Source organism: Leptinotarsa decemlineata, unplaced genomic scaffold (assembly GCF_025532065.1).
Source record: "Leptinotarsa decemlineata unplaced genomic scaffold, Ldec_3_MD MMD2_tig00026316_RagTag_RagTag, whole genome shotgun sequence".
NCBI lineage: Eukaryota > Metazoa > Arthropoda > Insecta > Coleoptera > Chrysomelidae > Leptinotarsa > Leptinotarsa decemlineata.
In genome coordinates this window covers 2,584,657-2,608,986 of record NW_027412685.1, presented here as the reverse complement: position 1 = coordinate 2,608,986, position 24,330 = coordinate 2,584,657, and the positions used below count along the sequence as shown (strand labels likewise).

Below are 24,330 nucleotides of genomic sequence, written 5' to 3'. Positions count from 1 at the left end.
ACCCTGAGACACCTCAAGGTTGCCAAAGAGAGTGTGTGTTCGGCGAGTCTTGGCCTACACCTGCCAATATAAAGGAGATGTCTCCGATCACCTAGGAGGACAACTCCTCGGAAGGATGTACAATAGGTCACATGTGGCCTAAGTGATGTGGGCCTACATTCAGCCTCCCTACTCTACAGATACAGAACAATGAAGGATGGATGATAATTCAATACATTATGAAACCTGTTAAAGATCTCTCTTCATTCCATGTATCAAAGAATAAAAATGTTATCAAAAAGTAAAACAAGGAGCTCATTACAGTTCTCCTGTAACTAGAAATATGCAAACAATAATATAGAATCAAAAAATACAGTCCTACAGCTTTTTAAAAAAATATTTCGGAAAAAGGCTTTTCCGTTGATCTGAGTTCTATGAAAAATATTATGTATTTTTCGCAAAGTTAATTGAAATTCTTGAATGAATGCTGTTTAATAAATTTGAAGGCTTAGAGGTTAATATTACCTGCTTATTTCTAGATAAAAATCTTAAATCATATACCTAATCCAAATACACTCTGTGAACTGAAAATGGTTTTAGAGATTTGCCGAACTGGCAAATTAATCCTGCGTGTGTATATGTTAATGAAGCTTGTATATTATATAAAAGTTTAAATATTTCAGCAACTATTATTTGTTCATCATAAAAACTCTGCAAACTCTGCCTTATTTACATGGTACAACTTTATTTTGTAATAATTTACCTTTTGCATAACACCACATAGCTAAAGTATTAGTGATTTCAGTGTTGAACATTGTAGTTCAACTATATCGCTTCAGAGTAGACTTCAGAGACATAAAGGATATATTTTCAGAAACATTGAATATATGAAGTTATCAAGTCGAGTGTCACTCAATTCAAATAACATAGAAACACGTAAATAGAAATGTCTTACCTATAAATTGAAATTTTCAAAATATCATTTCCTTCCATATCGGTAACAGCTATTCCTTGAAGAGATATACTGACAATTACTCTCTGCAGCTTTTTTCTTCCCTTGGCTTTGGTTGTTTTAATAATGTTTTTGACAGCTTCTGTGCTGACGTTGGTACCCAAAATTTTGTCTACAGCTGTACTCCCTGAAAGAGGACATGAAGACTGGAAATATTGTACTAATTTGATTCTGTTACATTTCTCATTCGATGGTCAAGGTCAACAGAAGCTGCACCAGAAGGAAGATTGAGGCAAATATTGAATCGAATCATACTAACCTAAGTATTTCAGTTTGAAGGTGACTACTTCATTTTCAGCATCTATAATCTGTGTTTGCTCTGTCTCAGTTTCCTTGGAATTCTGGAGAGCCAACTCTTCTGATAACTCTGAAAATAAAACTTTCCATTAATGATTTGATTCGAAATGAATGAAAATTATACTGCTTCACGGTATTATGAACAGCTTAATCACATGATCTAGTAGTATATAAAAATTTTGGCAGATTTCCTATACATTAAAAAAATTGAACAGACTTAAAAATTATATTTTTTAGACTCCCCTTCGAAACGTTTGATTTTTGAGGTCTTCCTGTCTAATAAAATACACAAGAAAATAGAACATTCAATATTAAAACAGGCGGGATCTTTATAAATATGACGTTTTTATCATTTTCACCCGATACATTTATCACAAAATTCAAATCGACGATTAAAATCATCATCAACCCAATGATTAAATCGAATTCTCAAATTCTATTCATTCTGCACCATGTGGTTTATGAAGTCGTAATTAAAGTTTCAAATGTTTTTTCTCAATGATTATCAATTATCAGATTTTAAAACAGATTTTTTATCATCGAACAAACCATCTTCATCATCTTCAAATCGACGTGAAGGTTTTAGATTCCATTGAGTTGTTCAATTAAACATTAAACACTTATCGGTTTGCATAATTAGCTATAAATATATAAAATCATTGGAAAAAGCATGGGAATTCTTAATATTATTTGAAGAGAAATTTAAGTTTTGATTAAAAGGGCCGGTACTTCCTGAAGTAAAATATATAATAATAATAATAACTTTTTTATTCATTTAAAAGTTTCCAAACATAATAATATTAGACGAATATCGTCCAAAAAGAGGAGGAGAAACGGATAAAATATCGAAATTTTCTCTTTGAACACCGCAGACTCTATCCAGATCACTCTGTCAAGATGGTTGTTCTGATTATTGGAGTCCTTGGTGGAATGATGCCTTCTCTACGCTCTAATCTTAAAATCATACCGGCTTGCCGCACTAAGGCAGAAATCTTACCCGCACAGACGCAGAAGGCTGTAATTCTTGGCTCACTGTGCTTGCTCAGGACACATGATTCTCGGACCCAATGATCACTTACCCCAGGGTGTGGGGATTGGTCATTAGTTGATAATGCTGGCGCGCCTTCCCGAATGTATCGGGGCTTCGGGGAATAGGGCCTGCCTTGCAGCAAGTGCAAAAGCACTTGCTTCGCAGGAACAATACAATTTCTAGAAGGTGGTAGGGCACAGATAAAATATACAGATATGAAGTCAAACCTACAAAATTATCGATAGTAAAAAGGATATATGAAAGTTCAAGAGATAACTATCGTTAGTAGCAATTTTAGAACACATGAAAACATCAATACATACCTATATACTAGTAGAAAAATGGCACAATATTTGGAACACAATAAAGTATACAGTGCATTTCTTTAATGTCCCCCTCCCTCCTTTTATTTTTTGAACGGGTCAACTCAAAAAATTGAAATTTGGTATAATGAAATCAATGCATGAATACTTTATTTTGAAGTGAAATTGACAAGATGGCAACTGGGCCCCATCTGGAAAATACTTCACAACCCTAGAATATAAACTCAATACCTTCACCTAATACAAAATGGTGGAACATTTAATAATTGCTTGAATACATTGACATTCAACTAGATGATATGAGCTAATAAGCTTGAAGTTCAGAAGATGCTCGAAATGGTTGCCTTGAACTTCTTGACATATGAATATCTCATCCGATATTTTACGCCAAACACAGTAACGCCAATATCTCTACAAATATTTATTATTCTCTGTCGTATATCCAATATTGAAGCAAGTTCAGTTCCGTACACCTTTTTCATCAGATAGTCTCATAAAAAAAGTCCAAAGGTGTCAAATCTGGCGAGCGGGCTGGCCATTCTGTAAGACCTCGACGGCCAATCCAACGACTAAAGAAAGTAGTATTCAAATAGGAATATTTCTAGAAATATCGATATCAATGTGTTTTTCTTCAGGAAAGTATTAAATGTTCCATTATTTTGTACTAGACTTCATATTCTAGGGTTGTGAAATTTTCGTCAGGAGCTTCAAAATGATGTGTCACAAGACCCCCCTTTCCATTTAACTTTATTTCCCAGATGGCGCCCAGTCGCCATCTTGAAAGTTTCATTTGTCAATTTTACTCAAAAATGATAATTTCATTATCCCAAATTTCAATTTTTTGAGTTGGCCCGTTAAAACGATTAAAAGGGGGGACATTAAAGAAATGCATTGTATGATATAAATAAACGATGTAGTGTGTGGTTTCCTAATTGAAATGATAGAATCATGTGCATTGAATTTAAGTATTTTTTTCTGCCAACAAATTCTAAAGCTACTATCCTAGGTAAGATTATGAATATTGGAAAATTGATTTTTTGTGTTTTGGGAATAACATGATCATTTTTTCTGCTGGTGTTGTATAAGTGGGTCGACAGAGCAACAACAGAGCAACCAATATTTTAATTCTTCTCCTGATGGAATATAGTTCATTAATTTGAATGTTAAATAGAATTTGACACAGGAATGTGCTTTGGGGGACTCCTATAACTGTTTCTACGGAAAAAGTACAAAGTATTAACTTCGTTTCTAATGACACTGATCGATGATTTCTTACGACTGTAGAATGTCGGACAGAAACAATATCAGTGACAGGTCTTCTTTCGATATTTCATAAAAAAATAAAACACATTTTGTCAAGAAGAAGAACACAGAAAGCATTAATATCTGATAAAACACTCAGTTCCATTCCGACAGTGTACTTACTCGGACTGATTTTAACAATGTTGGTGGATGAAAGATATTCACAAAGATATAGAGTGAGATTGGGCCTATTCAGTGTCCTACCTGCAACAGCAGTCAGCTTGATCTCTAACTGATTCCCCCTGTGTATATTCTCAAAGATTTTGAAAAAGGTGAACTAAAGCACCGATGTCGATGAATTGTGCCATCTAACCAGTCAACCACTAACTTTGTGTCACATTCCACATATTTATTTCGACATGAGCTGTGAGAAATACTTCAAAACAATAAATTATGTTATACAAAACTTACCAATTTCATCATCGATGGAATTTTCATATCATTATTTAGTTATTAATTTCACCAGCGATTATGATTATGAATTCCTGGTTTTGTTCATGATTACACCGATTTGCTCAGAGCACAGACATAAACAACTTAATTGATTCAATTCAACTGTCCAAAATGTTGTTTTTATTAGATATATCGATTGATTTATTATTTGTTGCTTTGATGCAACGTTGAACTGCCGCTAGCAAAAATTGTCTCCGGAGCTGACTTCTTGTGAACTACGATATGTTGTAATTGGAATAGATAACGGAATTTAAAAATATTTATCGTGATTTGTAGTGCGCATTTTCTATGAAGGACATTGATGAGAAAAAGATATCATTTCCTCGAAATCTCATCTCAAAAGCGAGATATTAAGTTCGCATTGCTGTTTATTGATTGATATGCAACTTGGAAAGATTCGAGGCAATTCACATTCATAAGTTGTGAAGCTTTTTAATTTATACAAATTAAAGACTGTACCGAGAAGAGATACATACGTATAACAAAGTAGATATTTCGAAATAGAATCTGGAAACATTCATCTCTTCCAAACTACCCAAACAGCAGGTTCTGGTAAATGCCTGTGGCAAAATCGATTATTTCCCCGGCTAATACCAAGACGAACATTGAATTATCCGACAGAGATTTATGCAAGATACCTCACATAGTAAGTCTTGCAGATGTTTCTCGTTCATACAGCAACCACTGGGAAAACATCACTGGTGGAATGGATATAGACCATTGAAAAATAACATTTAGGGTGGCGTTTTTCAGAGAACGCAATTTTTCTGCTTTGATGTGTAGGAGATTAGTATAAGCTGAAGTTCAAGTTTGTGGGGTCGCAAACCCCTGCTGTCATCTTGGAAAAAAGAATGCAAAGGGGTTTCGCGCTGTATCTCGTATAAACTAGCAAAACCAACGGAAAACTTTATGGGATATTATTTGTAGCAAATTTAATTTTTCACAACACGATTCCTATCAGTTTTCATCGTAAAATGGAAAACAAAAAAATTAAACACCAAAATAATTAATATTACAACACCAAATCAACGATTTGGTGTTGGGAAAAAACTCCAGTAATATTCATTACTACACCAAAGGTTCCAAACAGTATATCACAACCAAAATAATTGAAAATTTTTGAAAAAATTTTCTTTTGGGCGTTATAACTTCTTTTAATCATTTTATAATGAAATGACATCAAAGCAATCTTATGGAGGGTTCTCCAACGAAAAATATCCACTAGAGATTTGTTTATTTTCAATAATTTCAATAATTTATCTAGGTTTTATAGCGATCCAAAGTTGACCGGGTTCTTGAATACTCCGAAGAGTACTATACAGGGTGGCCCACCACATCCGCCTCGGTATTTCTACGAGAAATAATTTTGAAATATACAGGGTGACTCCAAGTTATATTTTTTTCTTCTGGAACGCTCTATATTTTTTTATGAGAAATTTAGATGAATTTAAAAGTACAGACCATAATTTAAAAATTGTTTTCACCCTGTAACGTGCAACTAGCTGCTCATGATTGAATGTACTGCTTAGCTCAAAAGTTAAAATTAACTACCACATGAAATTTTTAATGAAATATTTATCCGGGTTGGTGTAAGAAATTGCCTCAAAAATTGGACACACATTTAATTGAATAACTTCTTAAAGTTGAATGGAACCTTGTATTTGGTGGCGTAATTTTAGAATTTGGGTTCCCTAACCTGTCTCTTCTGGTTTTTATACAAAAGGCGTTTTTATATTTTATTCATTAGTAATTTTTTCATCTTAAAATTGGAACATCCTGTATTGTTATGAAAAGCAAAAAAGCATTCTTGAAACCATATGCGATATGGAACGAAACGCTCTTCTTATTCGTCCTTTCATATCCTGAGGTGTCGTTGGCGGTGTAACAATACTTTTCATACATCCCCATAAAAAATAGTTAGGACTTGTAAGGTCCGGAGACCCGGCTGGCCATTAGATTTTACCATCAACTTCTTTTTCAAATACGTATCTCTAGTCTTCTTCATCGATTTTTGTTGAATTGAATTGAATCCTGTTTTTCGACTTCGATGGCTTCTCTAATTCTTCTGTATTCACGAGCGAGTATCATTTGTTCTCTACAGAAGTGATAATCTTAACAAATTCACACTCGAAGAAGTCGACTCAACATCGAGTTTTATTCTACAAGAGATAGTGAAAACGGTAGCCTCAGGGAAAACGGTTTATAATGAGTTAGCGCAAAATGAAACTAACCCAACTAAGTGGAAGAAATCAAGATTGGTGCTTCTTAGAAAATTAAATAAACCAATTGAAGGCCGATTTGTTTACGTGAATCCAAAGGTGAACATCTACCACTGAAATCTAACAGAAATGAATCTGGCAAATAAGGCGATGTTGCACATATCAAACTGAATGAGACTCAGCCGTTCAGAACTTGTCCGGGAAGAAACAAAAGCTGTTCTATTGACTAGGAAGAGTAAACTAAAATCTATCGAATTTGACGTTGAAGGAATACCGATCGGACTGAGCAAGGCTATCAAATATCTTGAGTTACGGTTTGAAGCCAAGATGACTTAAGCAGAGCAAGTGAAGGCAGAAAAAAATCCCCATTCAGAACTTGTCTGGGAAGAAACAAAAGCTATTCTATTGACTAGGAAGAGTAAACTAAAATCTATCGAATTTGACGTCGAAGGAATACCGATCGGACTGAGCAAGGCTATCAAATATCTTGAGTTACGCAAACAACTGAAAAGGTGACTATAATAACATTCATTATCGAAACTGTGTAGATGGAGAGAGCAGATCCTGAAGAAGTGAATCAATATAAAAACACGTACCTGTGATAAAATTCACCTAATCATATTATGAGACTATTTGTAGCGATTAGACGTGTTGAGACGAAGGTGAATAAATAGTACCTGACTAAGTCCTATTGTGAACAACCAAAGACTGGCTACCTGATGATAAACCAAAGGGGTTGGTGACCTATTTTTTTATCAGAACTACTCGTGTGCATGGCACACAACTCTATTTTTTTTCAGTTTTTTTTAGGTTATTTATGGCCCTAATATGAATATTATGAAGGAAAATCTAGAACAGCCCGAAAAACACTCCCGAGAAAAAACAAAAAAAATGAACCGAGACAAACCAAGCGACCACGTGGCCCTGCTAGCTACAGGGCGTGCAGAATGTTCCCCAAACCAAGGATCACACAACCAGCACGAAACAGGCCTAGACATTCGGATAGTCAAAGGCACAGCCGGAAACAAAAACAATGACAACGACCTAATAAACGTACTAAGTTAACTCACGACTGAGCAGCAAAAGATCGCGCAAGCAGTATTAGCTGCACTCCTGCAGGAACCCGGAAAACGTTAATGGCAGATCAGATTCCGGAAAACTTAACAATCGGAACGTGGAACATCAACAGCGCCAACCTTTGCAACATCAGTATGAATGAACCTTGGCAAGAGTTAGGCGATACCGCTCCCTCGGAGGCTGGTACATCTGGAAGGAAATGTCATCTTCAACGGACAAAACATTCCGTGGAATAACGAAGCGACCTATCTGGGATTCTCCCAGGTAATTCGCATCTTTGCCGAATGTGGGGCCTGAACTAATGTTCAGAGACTAAAGGCAACGACCACCTCCGAGAGGCGCTGTCAGATACCAAACTGGCTTGCCAAACGTGGTTCGCGACAGAAAGGCACTTGTCTCCAGTAAGTATAAGGGGAACCCCATGCATTCATTACATACAGTAAAATCATGACAAATACAATCAACACACCACGAGAGTGAATGCACCTAAAGACTTTCGACTGCAGGAGGTCAGGTTGAGGTCCACTCAGGGATGAGTAGGGGTGGGTTGATGGACGTGATTCTAGCTTCTACACACAGTAACCGTGTGGGAAAGAATTTATCTCAGGGCACTCAATCCCCCAGGGATTGAGCAATGTACAATGTGCTAGCAATGACAATCATTGCTAGCACAGTATATAATACCTTTCAATTATCTACCCATTGAAATTTTTGAATGATAAGACAGCGATTCTATGGTACCGACGTAATGTTAAAGCGGTTTCCGGTACGAGGTGCTAGGTCAAAAAAGATAGACGGACAGATAGACAGACAGGTGGTTGAAGCTCTAACCAAAGGCGAAACTACAAAGTGTGGCTGGACTCTGCTGATAACCCCGTACATTTGTAATGTCTCCTGCAACTGTTGCCTATCTTTGCACTCAGCTACACTGTATTGATGAGAACAGTGATATCATGTGGAGATATATTGGAGTAGTAGGTCGTTACATAATTGGAAAAAGTAAATTGACATATTACTGAACAAAATCCCATTTTCATACGAATTCTAATATTTGGGTAAATGATCAATCATGACAAAACGGTCACTCGGTAAGTATCTTCATATTATCAAGTCCATTCACATATGTAAATCAAGATTACTGATACCATTAAACACACCTCATACACCAATTTATTCGCAATAATAATTAGAGAAACCACAAGTTTCGTAAAAAAATTACAAATAATCTAGTCCAGACCATTGTCGAAAAAGTTTAATAATGTAATAGGTATTACTTATAGCGAACCTAATTTCACGTAAATGCAGAAAGGTGAATGCGTTCCACAGGTATGTAACTTGCCAATGAAGTTGCATCAGACAATATGGTGGACAGTGGCGTACGCTTTACTTTCAACTATGTTATTGTGAAACTGAAGAACAAAGGTTTTTGACTAGTCATTTGTTGAATTATATGTGTTTGAAAATGGCAAATAATTTTATTCTCAATTTTTGGTGGAGAATATAGTGAACCTTTCCAGCAAAAGTTTGAATAACTGAAATAATTTATCTAGGCGTTGAAAGTGTTGAGTACTGAAACAAGAATCACTGGTGATGGAAAATATAATAGCGTTTCAGTCAAATTAGGATATGATAATCTATAAAAATCATCTTTTCACGTTTTCCATATTCTTATTTTCAGAATAATTGAAAAATTACTGAACTTCACACTCCTTTGAATTTCTACAAATTTTTATTGTCAACTATTTTCAATACTCACTTATGCTCAACCTCTTTCTTATGTTTCTTATGAATTTCATGTATTAGATACATTTCAACATTCAATCTATATCCATACCAATTTATTTTTTGAAAGATCATATCAATAACTATTTTATGACCTGTCTTTCTAGTTTTGGCATGTTTTTAAACAATAATGAATTCACTACATGGGCTGAAAATCTCGGGCCTAACACATAATTGACGCTAGTCTCATTGCATTCACTGCTTTTTCAGTTAATACAAAAGAAAGCTGTTGAAATTTTATGATATTTTTCTCATGAGTTTGTGAGTTATTGTGCTGAGAGTTACACTACTTTTGTTTTTTTCAAAACAATGAATCAAAAACAATTTCATGTTTTAATTTTACACTGCTTCTTGATAGAATAAAATACCGTTCAAGCGAAGCAATACCTTGAAAAGTGTTATAAGGGCTCCGCTTCATCAACAATAATTAAAAACAACAATTAAATGATGCAGAACGCAGTAGACGTCCAAATGAGGCCGTAACACTAGAAAACATAAAAAAATCACAAAATAAGTCGTTTTGAATGATTGAAAAGTGAAGTTGCGTGAGTTAGCTGACATTGCAAATATATTAAAAGAACATGTTGGCTTTATATTGCATGAACATTCGATTATGAGAAAGCTCTGTGCAAAGTGGGTGCCGCGCGAGCTCACTGTTGAACTAAAACAAGAACATCTTGATGATTCTGAACAGTGTTTTGCTTCGATGTGTGACAATGAATGAAAATTGGACCATCACTTCACTCCGGAATCAAAACGATCGTCATCTAAGTGGAGAGCAACTGGTGAACCTCGTGAATATTATATAGCGTTACAGGAGCGCCGAAATTGCGGAAAAATTACCCCATTTAAAGAGAAAGGAAGTGCTGCTTCATCAAGACAATGTAAAGTGCCACAAATCAATGAGAATTATGATAAAGTTGCACGAAATGGGCTTCGAATTGCTTCCACATATAATTTATTCGCCAGATTTGGCTCCTAGCGACCATTGGCTGTTCGCAGATCTCAAAAACTGCTTACTGATGAGAAATTACGTTAGAATGAAGAGGTTATTGCTGAAACTGAGGCCTATTTTGAGGCAAAAGATAAATCGTTCTACAAAAGTGGTATTGAAATGTTAGAGCGGTGCTGGAATTATTGTGTGGCTCTTGGTGGAGACTACGTTGATGAATAAAGCCAATTTTGTAAAAAACAACGTGTCTTTTCCCTTGGGCCCGGGACTTTTCAGCCCAGGTGTTGAAATATTTTTGTCGGCCTCTTTTGTTTATTGAGAACTCTCCAGTCGTTCGTTATTCACATTTATAATGGGTTTCATTGTTTTCTTTTCTCTGATTTTTCCTTCCTATGGCAGTTTTCCAATCTCTTCATGTATTATTAGATGAGTCGAAAAGCAAAGAATTTACCAATTAAAAGTTCCTTTTCAAAATATTCATTTCAAAATACGATTGAATATTGCAGAGAAGGGATTCTGTTCTGAAAACTCAAAGGGTGCTATATCAAGAGTTTTGGGAGTACTCTATATGCTTTTGAAATTTCATTTCTATTCACAGTAAACCTAATTTATTTGTCGATTCATTAGCAAATAGTTCATTTCATTGAATAAAAACTGTGAAGTATTTATATGAAGTTAAGTTAATGGTGATATCTGAATAAAAAAATATATTATTCATTTATATTTCAAAACGAAAACATGTTCTTTGAATTAATATCTTTTCTGCACCTCCGTTTAAAACCTCTACATCAATTGTTGAAATACCTATATCGAGTAAATACTCTTCAGTGCTACCACCGATATTCACAATATGAAAAGTGTTTTGTTGAAAACAAAATGAACATTCTTTTCATATAGGAATCACACGTTAAAAGGTAAGACCTCGTTAATCCTTAACTCGCACAAGTTTCGACTTCTGAGGGTTGTCGTTCGTAGGGGTGCGACAGCTGGTTAACGGAAAAACAGATTTTAAACAGATTTTTAAACAGATATTCTCAACAATTTTAATTCACTCATCACTAGGAATATAAATTGCTCACTGTCCCACTGCTTCGATGTTTGTGATGCTTGCATTTTTGTGATATCCCACAACACTTTGACAACAAAATATCACAAATAAAAACAATACTCATATTTGATTTATGCCATGCGCCACTAAAAACAGTTTTTATGAGTTTTAGATATCTAATGGCTGAATTTATTTACATTTGAAATGACAATATGGCATTCCTTGCAATTTACACATTTTTTGTACAAAACTAACGTATCTAACAGACCCCTTACACATACTCATTAAATGAATAAGGTGAGATTATATTAATATTATTACGTCGACTGTTGAAGAAATAACGAGAACGTTAAAATTTCATGGGGTATGTACATTTGATAGGCGTTTTGAGAGGCATAAAAGTTAGGAGTGTTTTACGTGTTCGGCGATTTTCTGATATCGAAAAAAATCGATCAGAAAATTTGCGCCAAATTTTGCTTAAAAATTGGGATCAAGTGCTCAAAAACAAGTGGTAGATATAAGCAATTCACAGGAGTTCAAGAAGATGTGAATGACGACGCTCACCCAGCACTTCAACATCTGATGGAAATGTTGAGAAAGTGAAGAAAACTGTTATGGAGAATCGTCGTATTACTATTAGAGAAGTTGCTGATGATGTCAGCATATTGGTTGGCTTATGCTATGCAATCTTTTCAGAAATTTTGGAAATGAAGCGTGTGGCAGTGAAGTTCCTTCCAAAATTCCTGAATTTTGACTAAAAACCGTCGCATGAGCATCGCTCAGGTATTATTGAATGACGTCAACGGCGATCTAGATGAATCATGGGTATATGGTTATTACAAATAAACCAAATTCAATCGTCCCAATGGAAGAGTTCAGGAAAGCAAAGACCAAAAAAGACATGCCAAGTTTTATCAAACATCAAGACTTTGCTTACTGTTTTTTTTCAGAAATCGTGGCTTAGTGCATCAAGAGTTCTACATTGTCCTACGGTCAATAAGGAGTATCATCTTGAAGTTTTGCGCCGCCTGCTAGAAGTAATACATGGCTTTTGCATAACGATAATGCACCTGCTCACTCGTCGTTGCTTGTTTGGAATTTTTTTGACAAAAACAACACCGGATTGATAAAAATACTGGCACACGTGTATTACATCTGAGGGGGGCTATTTTGAAGAGGACAAAATACAAAATAGAAATTGAGGAATAAATGAAAATTGATCTTATTTTTTGAACAGACAGCGTACATTATTATATTTGTAAATTAGGCAAATGAAGCTTTAATTATTGTTACTATCACCATGAAACAAAAATAAAAAAGTGTGCTCTAATAGTACGCCTCTGTCTTTGGCATCAGGAGCGGTGAAGAAGACGCAATTCAACATTCACAGACGTCAGAAAGTTGGTAAGAAGCACGTGAAATCATAAAACAAGTTTATTATTGGAAACTAATGATTGAACTTCACGTGCAGAGTTCGTCAGGACGAATTTATGCAGTGATAGATATGATATATAAACAGTAAATAATAAAAACTATCGTGATCAGTTCAATTATTGATACTCATTTGATTGTGGCTAATGCAAACTTCATGTTGTCTTAGATTGGCCAATTGTTGCATTAATAATATCGGCATTTTCATCGTAAATAAATAAAATATCTACTGTACCACGAACATGTAAGAGGACCACATTTTTTTAAATAAAATTCTCTAAATTTCAAGGTCTTCTTCAGAAAATTCCAAGTAAAGCATTGATGTTCATAGTGTTCCATGTAATTGACACTTCATAGCAATACTCTTTTTATATATTGCGTTGTGCAGCGGTCCTACGAATGATATCAGTTATAATATGATAACGAATGTTTGGAGTACACACTGAATGGTTGAAAGTGATTATCGTGTAATGCAGTGTTCATATGAAAGTAATTGTTTCGAAAGGATTTTTTCTTCCAGTTTGTAAAATTATTTTTCTTTCTTTCTTTAGAAGTTTCCCATAATATTTGTCCAATAATGGAGAAGTATAAAGCCAAACAGCTATTTTTCATAAAAAACTAATCTCTCCTGAAATATTCCTGTCCCAGTTAAAAGTTTGAAAAATTCCGAATTTGAAGTTGGAATATAATGAAATTCCGAGTTTAAAATTAAGGCACAAATGAAAATTTGGAGCTTATTTGGACCGTTTCATACTCCTATATGAAGTTCCTAGTGTGAAAACGTAAAAATTGTTTGATAGTTCAAACATCTGTACAATTAAATGATATATATCCAAAAACGAATTCAATGAACCATAATGAACATGATTCTCAACTTTCTATTTCGCCAGTATCGAATGACGTTAAATTGTGGAAAAACCTAGCCACTTACTTGTTCTCAATAAAATCAAATCGTATTACTGAGAATATTGAAGAAACTCTTACATTGAATGTGTGTTGGCATTGGTTATTTTGAACGATTTGTCCGTTGTCATGTGATTTTTTAGCTCAAAATCTCAATGAACAGCCCGAAAAATCAACCAGCAATTTGGCAATGATGGTGTTAATGAAAGAAGTTGGTTTGCGAAATTTTGTTCCGAAGATTTGAGCCTCGAAGATGAGCCCCGAAGTGGTCGACCTACAGTAATCAAGGACGAGGATTTGAGGACCCTGGTAGATACTGACCCATTGAAAACGGTGCGTGGGATGGCGAAAAAACTGGGCGTCAGCTCCCATGCAGTTTTTGATGGTTTAAAACGTGTTGGAGTGGTCATAAAATTCGAAAGGTGGGCGCCTCATTATTTGAACTATCGACAGAAATTGTTTCGTTTCGAAGTCTATTCTCCTTCGCTTTTGCGCAACCTAAACGATCCTGTTTTGAATCGGATTGTTAAATGTGATGAAAAGTGGATCCTCTACAACAGCAGACATTTAGGACAGTGATAAACCACTCAGGCACTTTTCAAAGGCAAAAACCCACCAAAAGAAATATGCTTGCTGTAAGGTGGTCAGCGGCTGGTGTGATTGACCGGGCCAAACCATCTCAGTAAAATCCTATTGTGAAGAAATCGACAAAATGAATCAAAAATTTCGCCAGCAGTAGGCACTGGTCAACAGAAGAGGCCCGATCTCACTCCACGACAACGCCCGTCCGCATGTTTCACAAATCAACGTCCGAACATTAAACGAATTGAGCGTCGAAGTTCTGCCTCACCCACCATACTCCCCAGACCTCACGCCAACCGACTATCATCTTTTCACGCACTTCGATAACTTTCTCACCGGTAGAACTTTTGCCAGTCAGGACCCTGTAAAGCGGCCTAAGTCGACTTCATCAACCCAATTTTTATGCTGATGGAACTAATTGACTTGTGTTGAGTTGGCAAAAGTGCACTGATTCAAATGACGCTGATTTCGTCATTTGAATCAGTGAGTACTGTTATATCTCAGTACTCACTGAGATATAACAGTGTAAAATAGACTCATAAAAACGGATAAAACTTTTGAAACAACCTATAAATAGCCGGCAGCCATAAGAAGATATTTTCTCGTTCAACCGTTCAACAGAAATACATAATATAGATTATATAAATCCAAATATAAGCTTATTCATCATCGAATAAAATCTTTTTAAATATTTCACTGAAATTATCTGGTGACGTGATGTAACAGTTATTTTGCATATTATCTCTTTTCATTGAAATATGTTTTCATTGTTTCTACATAGTTTTTCAGAAAATCTAATGACTGTAATTTTAGTTGCGATTTATGTCAAATTATTGATTTTGAACAGCTTATATTTTGAGCAAGAGGGTTGCTTTGTTTTCAGTGCATTTCTTTAATGTCCCCCTATTTTATATTTTGAATAGTTCAACTCAAAAAATTGAAATTTGGAATACTGAAATTAATGCATGTATACTTTATTTTGAAGTGAAATTGACAGATGGAACCTTCAAGATGGCGACTGGGCGCTATCTGAGAAAAAAATTAAAAGAAAAGGGGGGTCTTGTGGCATATCATTTTAAAGCTCCTGACGAATACTCTACAACCCTAGAATATGGAGTCAACATCTTCACCTACTACAAAATGGCGGAACATATAATAATTTTCTGAAGACAAACACTTTAATGAAATATTCCTTTATATCTGCCATATGGAAATTCCAACAACCCGATGAGGTTTGTTAACTTATTGTTCAGTTTGAATATTCTCATTTAGCTTTCGGTTTTACTAGTGTAAAGTTACCACGTCAACAATCTCTAAAATGATCAATTCACGTCCATAGGAAAAAAAATTGAAGCGATTTTTATTTACGGTGCGACGCGTAACTTTCACGAGACTGAAAGGATTTTCACTGAACGTTTTTCGAATCGTCCTATCTGTAGAAAATATTTGAGGGAATTTGTGTCCAAATTCACAACTAACGGTAGTGTACATAACAAAAAGCCCCCAGGTAATCCGTCCATTCCGTAAGAACAGCAAGTGCAAATAATTGGTGAGATGGTAGTAAATCCTGAACAGTCTACTTATTCCGTCGCGAATGTTTGTGAGGTGTCTCCTACTGTGTGAAGACTTTTGGAGAGGAATAGGTATCATCCATACAAAATGGGGAATGTTTCTCCTACGAAAATCAAGGGCTCTAAAACAACGCATTAAAACTTATCATTTTAACCTTTTTCTTCAAAAAATTATTTGAATATTTAAAAAAGAGGAATGAAATAATGCATTCAACATTTAAAGGGATTCGTTTCTATTTCACCAATTGACAACATCGGTTATAGCTAATAAAGGACAATGAATCTGTTACCTATATGAGACAAACAAAGATGACATATTTCAGAGGCGTGCTGTTCTGTTTACTTATGTTCCGAGTTCCGAGATATTCTGTGCCATATGACATTTTGTGCACCTAACTTATCTTCCTCTATATAAATAAATAACAAAACAACTGTTGTTTATGTAGCTTGTGAAGGTGTTATTGAACTATTATTTATATTTTGCCTTAATTGTTGATTTATAAAAATGATTTTCCTTTTTTAAAGTAGAATATCTAGGATACCTGAACTCCGATCTAACATTCTAGGCGCTGTTGCCAATAAGTGGATTAGAAACAAATCTCTTTAAAAATCAAAACCCAACATTTGAAACATCAATTTGAATACTTCGAAGTGAATTTGAAAAACTCATAAATCAAACTCAAATTTATTTTGTTCAAACTTGCATTTGCTGTAATTACCCAAATTGAGAAACATTCCCCATTAGAATGGTACACCAATTAATTAAAGATGACCCTGGTCGAAGAACAGAATTCTGCGAAATCATGACGGAAACCATTGCAAGGCATCCTACTTATCTCCATCTTTGTTTTAGTGACGAATGTACTTTTTTTTAAACGGCAATGTTCACAGACAAAATTGCCGTTATTGGAGTGACACCAACCCTCACGTTTTCCGGGAAACACATATCCAATATCCATAAAAAATTAATGTTTGAGCAGGAATATTGGGAAACAATATTGTAGGACCTCTATTTAATGATCAAAATTCAACAAGGTAACTGTATTTGAATATGCTGGAAACTACTGTTGACTCTCTTATCACTAAAATCGTCGAAGCGAATCCTAATGAATTCGATATGGATATTGTATTCCAACAAGATGGAGCACCACCATATTACTCCAGACAAGTAAGAAACTATTTGGGTACTACTTGTCCCGGTCGTTGGATTGGCCGTCGAGGTCCTACAGAATGGCCAGCCCGCTCTCCAGATTTGATACCTTTGAACATTTTTATGGGGCTATTTGAAGCAAAAGATGTACGAAACTGAACCTGCTTCAATATTGGATATATGGCAGAGAGTAATAAATATTTGTAGAGAAATTAACGTTACTGTGTTCGAAAATGTTCGGCGTGAAATATCGGATAGGCTGTTCATATGTCAAGAAGTTCAAGGCAACCATTTCGAGCATCTTCTGAACTAACCTCAAGATTATTACCTCATATTATGTAGTTAAATGTCAATGTATTCAGGCAACTATTCAGGCAATTATTAAAGGCCCCCCTTTCCATTTGATTTTTTTTCTCAGACGCCATCTTGAAAGTTTCATCTGTCAATTCCACTTCAAAATAAATTATTTATGTATTAATTTCATTATCCCAAATTTAATTTTTTTAATTGACCCGTTCAAATATAAAAGGGGAACAATAAAGAAATGCACTGTATAATATAAAAGGTTTCAATGAGAATAGGAAGAAGTAAAAATTATTTTCAAAATATAGAAAACATTTTCAACCAACTTGAGAATACTAACCATGGGAATGTGGAATTTTTTGTTAAAACTAGTACAAATGAAAATAATTCTCAAGATATTACCGAAATTTAAAGTTATTACGAAAGAATAATTACTATTCTAGAATCTTCTGATTTATTCGGCCGTTACTTGATGAAGATGTGACATATTTTTCAAATGAATTTTTTGCAGATCAAATCGTGAGGTGTAGTTTATGAAATATTCCAGAGTCTGTCAAATTCAGGCATGAAAGTAAATTTAAAGAACAATACGAAAAACCAATTTCCCCATATATATTCAAGTTGAATTAGTTTCTTTCAAAGTTCCAAATATCCAAATTCCTGAATATATTGTAAATATATGGTAAATAAGCTGATAGAAATTCATGGAGGCAGTGTGCTAGAGTATAGAATTTTCATAGAATCAAGAGATTCAGAATAATTAGATTGATAATTGATGAAAAATAAATGCCCTCCGATCAAATTGCCAATGAAAGTAAATGAATCATATATTTTCACATAATTATGATTGCTTCAGAGTTTCATTTGATGTATTGGACCTAAATTGCCCTCCTCCTCAGCGTGGCAGCGTGGTACAAAATTTTTTGTTAGGAAAACCAATAGTGTGACATCATTTGTCGCCGAGTTACATTTTTCGCAATAGATGATTGGTACTTTCACGGGCATAAAACGATATCATTTTATTAAAATTTCGTTATTATGTAACTTATACATGAAAAAATCATTTAAGCTGATGTTCAAAATGTTCTCCTTGAATCCCCTGACAAAAAAACAGTCTAATTTTGAACCCCGTTGTTACATTTTAGGTAATTTTCAGGTAATGCTAGCACAAGTTTAGGTAATTATGTCTCAAGTTCCCGTATTGTCCAAGATTGCGCAACATGAACTTTTGATATGATATACCTTCAAAGCGAAACCAAGAAGAGTAAAATCAGGTGAAGGTGCAGGTTATTCTAATAGACCGCACCTACCATTCTACATACATGGGTACGTCTGACCCAACCAATCCCTCACAATATATGTGAGGGTGCACCATCTTGTTGGACAACAACTGTATTTTTCAATTCATCTTGATTGTTAGCCACAATTAATCGACTTGTGTTATGTTGGCAAAAGTGCACTGATTGAAATGGCGCTGATTTCGATCAAATTGAATAAGTACCCACTGATATATAACAGTTTAAAATAGACTCATAGGAACATATAAATCTTTTGAAACAATCTATAAATAGTCGACAGTGATATGATATATCTCCAAGGAAAAACCAAGAAGAGTCAAATCCGGTGAACGTGCAGGCCATTCCAACAGACCGCACCTACCATTCCACATGCATGGATATGTCTGATCCAACTAATCCCTTACAGGACTAAAATATGTGGAGGTGCATCAAATTGTTGGAAAACAACTGGATTTTCGAATGCATCTTTGTTATTGTCCCCAATTCCTTGAATCCGTGAGTAAATGAGGTTTTGAAGAATTTCCAATCAGACTTTACTTTAGATATATGGGATCATTAATATGATTTCCTGCCCAGACATTCAGTTTCACAGGAGTTTGAGTGTGAACTTCTCGGAAAATATGTGGGTTTTTGTCTGACTAATGTCGCACATTTTTGCCGTTGACATTTTCGTTTATAAATAAAGTGCATTAGCCACTTGAACAAATACTTTTTATACAATTTTAATTTGTAATCAATCGTTCGGACATCAACTACTTTTTGAAATTAAAATGAAATGAAATGAAGCTAATTCTCAGCATCGATAATTACAGCTGTCAAGCTATAACGATACAACATTACTCTCTGTTGCAAGGGTCACACGGTGTGAATTCTCATCTACATATTCGATAACAAAAATTATAAATCGTATCAAAAACAGAAATGCTCTTTTTTGTCAAATGATATGGTTTAATGTTTTTCCAAATACAATTTCCGTAAACAATTTCTTTTTCTTACACATAACAAACTGTGTGTAACCTGTGATAACCAACTGTTTCAATCCTCTTTTGGTTTCAAAGTTACGAATTATCATTTGCTAGTCTTCAATACATATATCAATAACTCCGCAATCGGTTTTCTAAACTCAAACAGTAAATGTCGTATAGAAAATAGAAATACCCTTCAAGCGTAGGCACCATTTTCTAAAGAATATTACTGGAGTTTTATCCCAACACCAAATCGTTATTTCAACACCTCGATACCCGTTTCGATCACCAAGTGATCATCTTCAAGAGGAAGAATGAACTAAGTATACATACAAAGTTGTTCTTATTTATACCATATATACCTTTAGTAGGTGCCTGCGTCTTAATTGTCTGTAATTAATTTTACAATGTTGTCTTATCTACTAGTCTTGAATTAATTTTACAATGTGGCCTTATCTAATAGTCATCAGGTGAATCTGATAATTAAAATATTATTTCAACAAGCTATATAGTGTACTATTAGGTATTAGTCCTCCATTGTTAATTATAAAATTATTATGTTTATTTATTTCTACACTCTCCTAGGCATTTAGATGCCTGTTATTGTAAACTTGTCTAACTAATCTTAATGAAGTTTATGAAATGGTTTTGTTGCAAAATATGATAGGCAACTGCTGATTTTCCTGGTCTTCCAAATTTTAGATGTGCTAAGTGTTTCTTATATCTTATTTTAATAGATCTTTCAGTCTGTCCATAATATTTATATCGCAATCCTCATATTTAATTTCGTAAACTCCAGATTTTTACGAATTCTAGTCTTTGTCTTTTGGATTTCCTAAGTGCTCTGTAGTGTATGACTTGTTTTAAATGCCACCTTCATACCTAGTTCCTTGAAAATCTTTCCAAGGTTCTTCGTGTATTGGTGGTATGGAACTGAGATATATTTATCTAGGTTTTCGCCGTTTCTGATAGTCGAGAATTCGTTCATTTTTAATCTAAACTTTTTCTTCCTCATAATATACCCCTCGTGCATCACAGTACCCTTTCCTATTCGAAAAAAAAAAAGTTGATAGCACCGTCTTTGCGGCGAGTGATGTAACTCCATTAGCTTTTTATCATAATCTTGTCCTGTTCAAAAGTCAAGAGGGGGGACTACGTCCGCACAGTATTCTTCGAAGTGTAAGAGTATTTTGTTATTTTCAATAAACTATTTCGAAAGCAAACCGGAATAGATACAAATCATTACCCAAATTCAGGTTTGCCTACATTCTAACTAGACCAATTTGAAAGGTCATTGTCATTGCATTTGGTTGGATTCGAATTTGATGAGTAATTAAAGACGAGGTCAATGAAGTGAATGACAAATTATTTTTCGCGTCCGCAAAACAAATCTTATTTACCATTATCATCCTGCCTTGAAGGTAACAAACTGCTGCTTCAATGTTTGCTTTCGAATGACATGTTGATGAAATAGAACGAATCTCTAGTAATATCTTGATAGAGATTTTGGTGTTGGTACAGACGTGATGAATATCAATAGTTATGCAGTTTTTATGGGTTACACGGATAGTGAATGTGAGTTTGTTTACAATTAATACAGAAAATCTCCTGTGTTACAAATTGTTCAGATCTATCTGTAATACATCAACGGCGGTGAAGGGGAAAGTTTCTACTCAAAATTATGACCGTCGAAAAGACATTTTGATCGTATATATGTATATAATGATGCCCATGCCAACATAGTAGACTCTTGGTGAAACTGATTAAACACAAATTTTATTGTGAGTTTTGAAAGGAATTATATTGTTCTCATTGTAACTAACCCGTTTTATCAGTCATCTTTTTCCTTCCATTACTATATTTTGTTCAAATATAAATATAAAATAAAACTGTTATAAACATTAGAGTTCAATTCTGTATTAATAACGCTTTAATGTATTTACGTTTACATGAAATCTATTGAAAGTTATCATTAAAATTGTTTTTTGAAAATGCCTTTGATAGTCTGGAGACTATCAAAGGCATCCTTTTCTTGGAACTTTTGTCCAACTTTTTTGGAACTTCTGTCCAAGGGCACCAAAAATTATGATTCAGCGCTCATTCGATTAGGAATGACCTCTAGCAAATTTTTGAAAAATTTCAAGAGGGGCTGGAAAAAATTACAAAAATTATAAACAATGGAGTAAAAAAAAGGAGTTTGGTTTTTTGCAAATATCTCGTAAAATATTGAAAATATCCGAAATTTGAAAAAAGATCCTTGAAAAGGAGGAACCTTTTTAGAAAGGGTCCTACCTTCCGGTGATAGAGTTCCGGGAGGTATGACTTTTTTTTAATAAGTTTCCTCCTCTTTTAGGATCCTTTTTAAAATTTCGGATATTTTCAATATTTTCCAAAATATTTTCAAAAAACCAAACCCTTCTTTTTTCTTGATTGTTCATAACTTTTGCAAGTTTTTCGAGACCCTCTTGAAATTTTTTAAAAAGTTGCCAGAGGTTATTCCGAATTCAATGAGCCCTGGATCAGAAGTTCCAAAAAAAGGACCTTGTGACCCAGACCACGAATATCTGAAAAGGAGACAATTGAATTCACAATCCTGAAGGGTCTTGACAATATGAAGCGCACTCAAAAAGATAACATGTCAGGGTTGTACTAATGGAAGATGCAAATTGAGAATTCACCTTGTACATAATGGACTATCTAGAGATATAAATATTGGAAAGTTTTCAATATCGAACACCTTCAAAAAAGTGAAATACCATGCTTCCAGTTCATGTTCATGAATGAAATGACTGAAGACGACTTTGACGAAAGTACTGAATTCTGCAAGTATATGATGGACCATAATGTGAGAAAAAACAATATAATTGCTAACGTTTTATTGTCAAACGAGGTAATGTTCTATTTGAGAGGGTTTGTTGCTTGACAAAACAGTTTGACGATGTTGGTCTGATGAAAATCCATACTTCATTCAAGAATACCATATGCAATGATCCCAACAGGTTGATGTGTGTGGGATGTTATTGTGCGAAATAGAATATTTGGTCCTATTTTCATAAATATTTGTCAGGAGCGTAGTATCTGGATTTCTTATAGAATATATTAATTCTTGATTCAACTCAGCTTTTGTTGAATATCAATTTATATAGCCAATACTTCAGACAGTTCAGACCGTAAAGTTTACATGGAATATCGCACCACCACATTTCGCTACGATTGTGCGCAAGATTGGTAGCAGAAGCTTGGCAGGCCGGTCGTTAGGAAGAAGGGGCTCGCTAACTAGTTAGTTGAATCTAACAGTTAAACTAACAGTTAGTTTGACCTTCCTTCTGAAGATGATCACTTGTTGATTGAAACACGTGTCGAGGTGTTGAAAATAACGGTTTGGTGTTGGGATAAAACTTCAGTAATATTTATTACTACACCAAAGGTTCCAAACAAAGCATCACAAGGACATAATGAATTGCTTTATTACAAAATTTCGGAAACGAATTGAATACCGTAGTAGGACATCAGTCAATCGGAAAGTAATTTGAATATTTACTGTGTCTTTTTTAGTTTTCGGTCCTGCATCCAATTCAGTTGAATGAGTTTTGACCCTCATTCTTCATGTATTATTCTGTATTACAGTTAAGTCTACATTTATAATTGATGTTCGCATGTACGCTTGAAATGAAACCACGAATATCAAAGATAGACATCATTTGTCTTTGATAATGTGATCTCTTTTTTCACTTAGGCTTGTTGAGGACGAAAAAGTTTAAATGTTGTATTTATAATTTAGTTATCTGGTTATCTGCCTGCAGCGAAAGGTGCAGAAAAGGAAAAAACAGCGAATCTCATTCGGTGGCCGATGTTGAAACCTGGCTTTTGCAATGAAAATCGTTCAATATTTAGGACTCTTTCACACGGGGAACTTCACGCTCTTATACGGGAGCGTTTACCACTCCTACCTACCGCCCATTCACACTGGGAGCCTTTTCAGTTCCTGACTCCTCGAGATGAGTCGTAGAATAGATCGCACGCGAGCTGTTGCCATATACCTTCTCCACCGTCGACATAAACCTCGACGACAGAAACGCCACCGATCAAGAATTTTTTGGATACATCCAATCAATCAAAAAGCGATGAAGCAGGAGTTTTTGCGACGCTTCACGCAGAATTTAGACGGGATGAGAAAAAGTTCTTGAATTGTTTTCGAATGTTTCATTTGATGAGCTCTTAGATAAGGTGAAGAATAATATTTAGCTCGAGGAACTGCATCCCTCCCGAACTTACACTGGCTGCAACTTTGAGGAAAGATACGGTGCTTGCTTCTACGTTGAGGAGTACCTTGCAGACTTCCACCAAACTATTTACGACCTCATTTCGGTCCTTGTACATGTCGAGACTTTCATCAAGAAGAAACAAGCGATCATCCAAGCGGGTCGGTTGCAGACAGCATTGATTGATAGCTCATCCTTTTGCATTTTGAGGGGGAGACGTGGCTCCCTGGCTCGAGGTACAGAAGACGTGAGAGCTCTCGTCTCCCGAGACGTGGCGGCTCCCACTCTTCGTCTGGAAGCTCCATTGAACTCCTTGCATTTCAGCACTAAGAGCCTTCCTCTCCCCCTCTCTCGAGAACGAGAGACGTGTAGCTTCCCGTGTGAAAGACGC

At 35.0% G+C, this 24,330-nt stretch overlaps 1 protein-coding gene across 1 annotated transcript in view; it reads right to left on the bottom strand.

Annotated features, from left to right (window-relative positions):
• The window catches only part of LOC111516325 (low density lipoprotein receptor adapter protein 1-A), a 59,621-nt gene that overhangs the window by 11,618 nt on the left and 23,673 nt on the right, over positions 1-24,330 (bottom strand). The window contains exons 2-3 of the mRNA XM_074181848.1: positions 1,251-1,358; positions 935-1,118 (exon numbers count right to left, since the gene is read on the bottom strand). Of these exons, the coding sequence (XP_074037949.1) occupies positions 935-1,118; positions 1,251-1,358 (292 nt within the window). The remainder of the gene's footprint in view (positions 1-934; positions 1,119-1,250; positions 1,359-24,330) is intronic.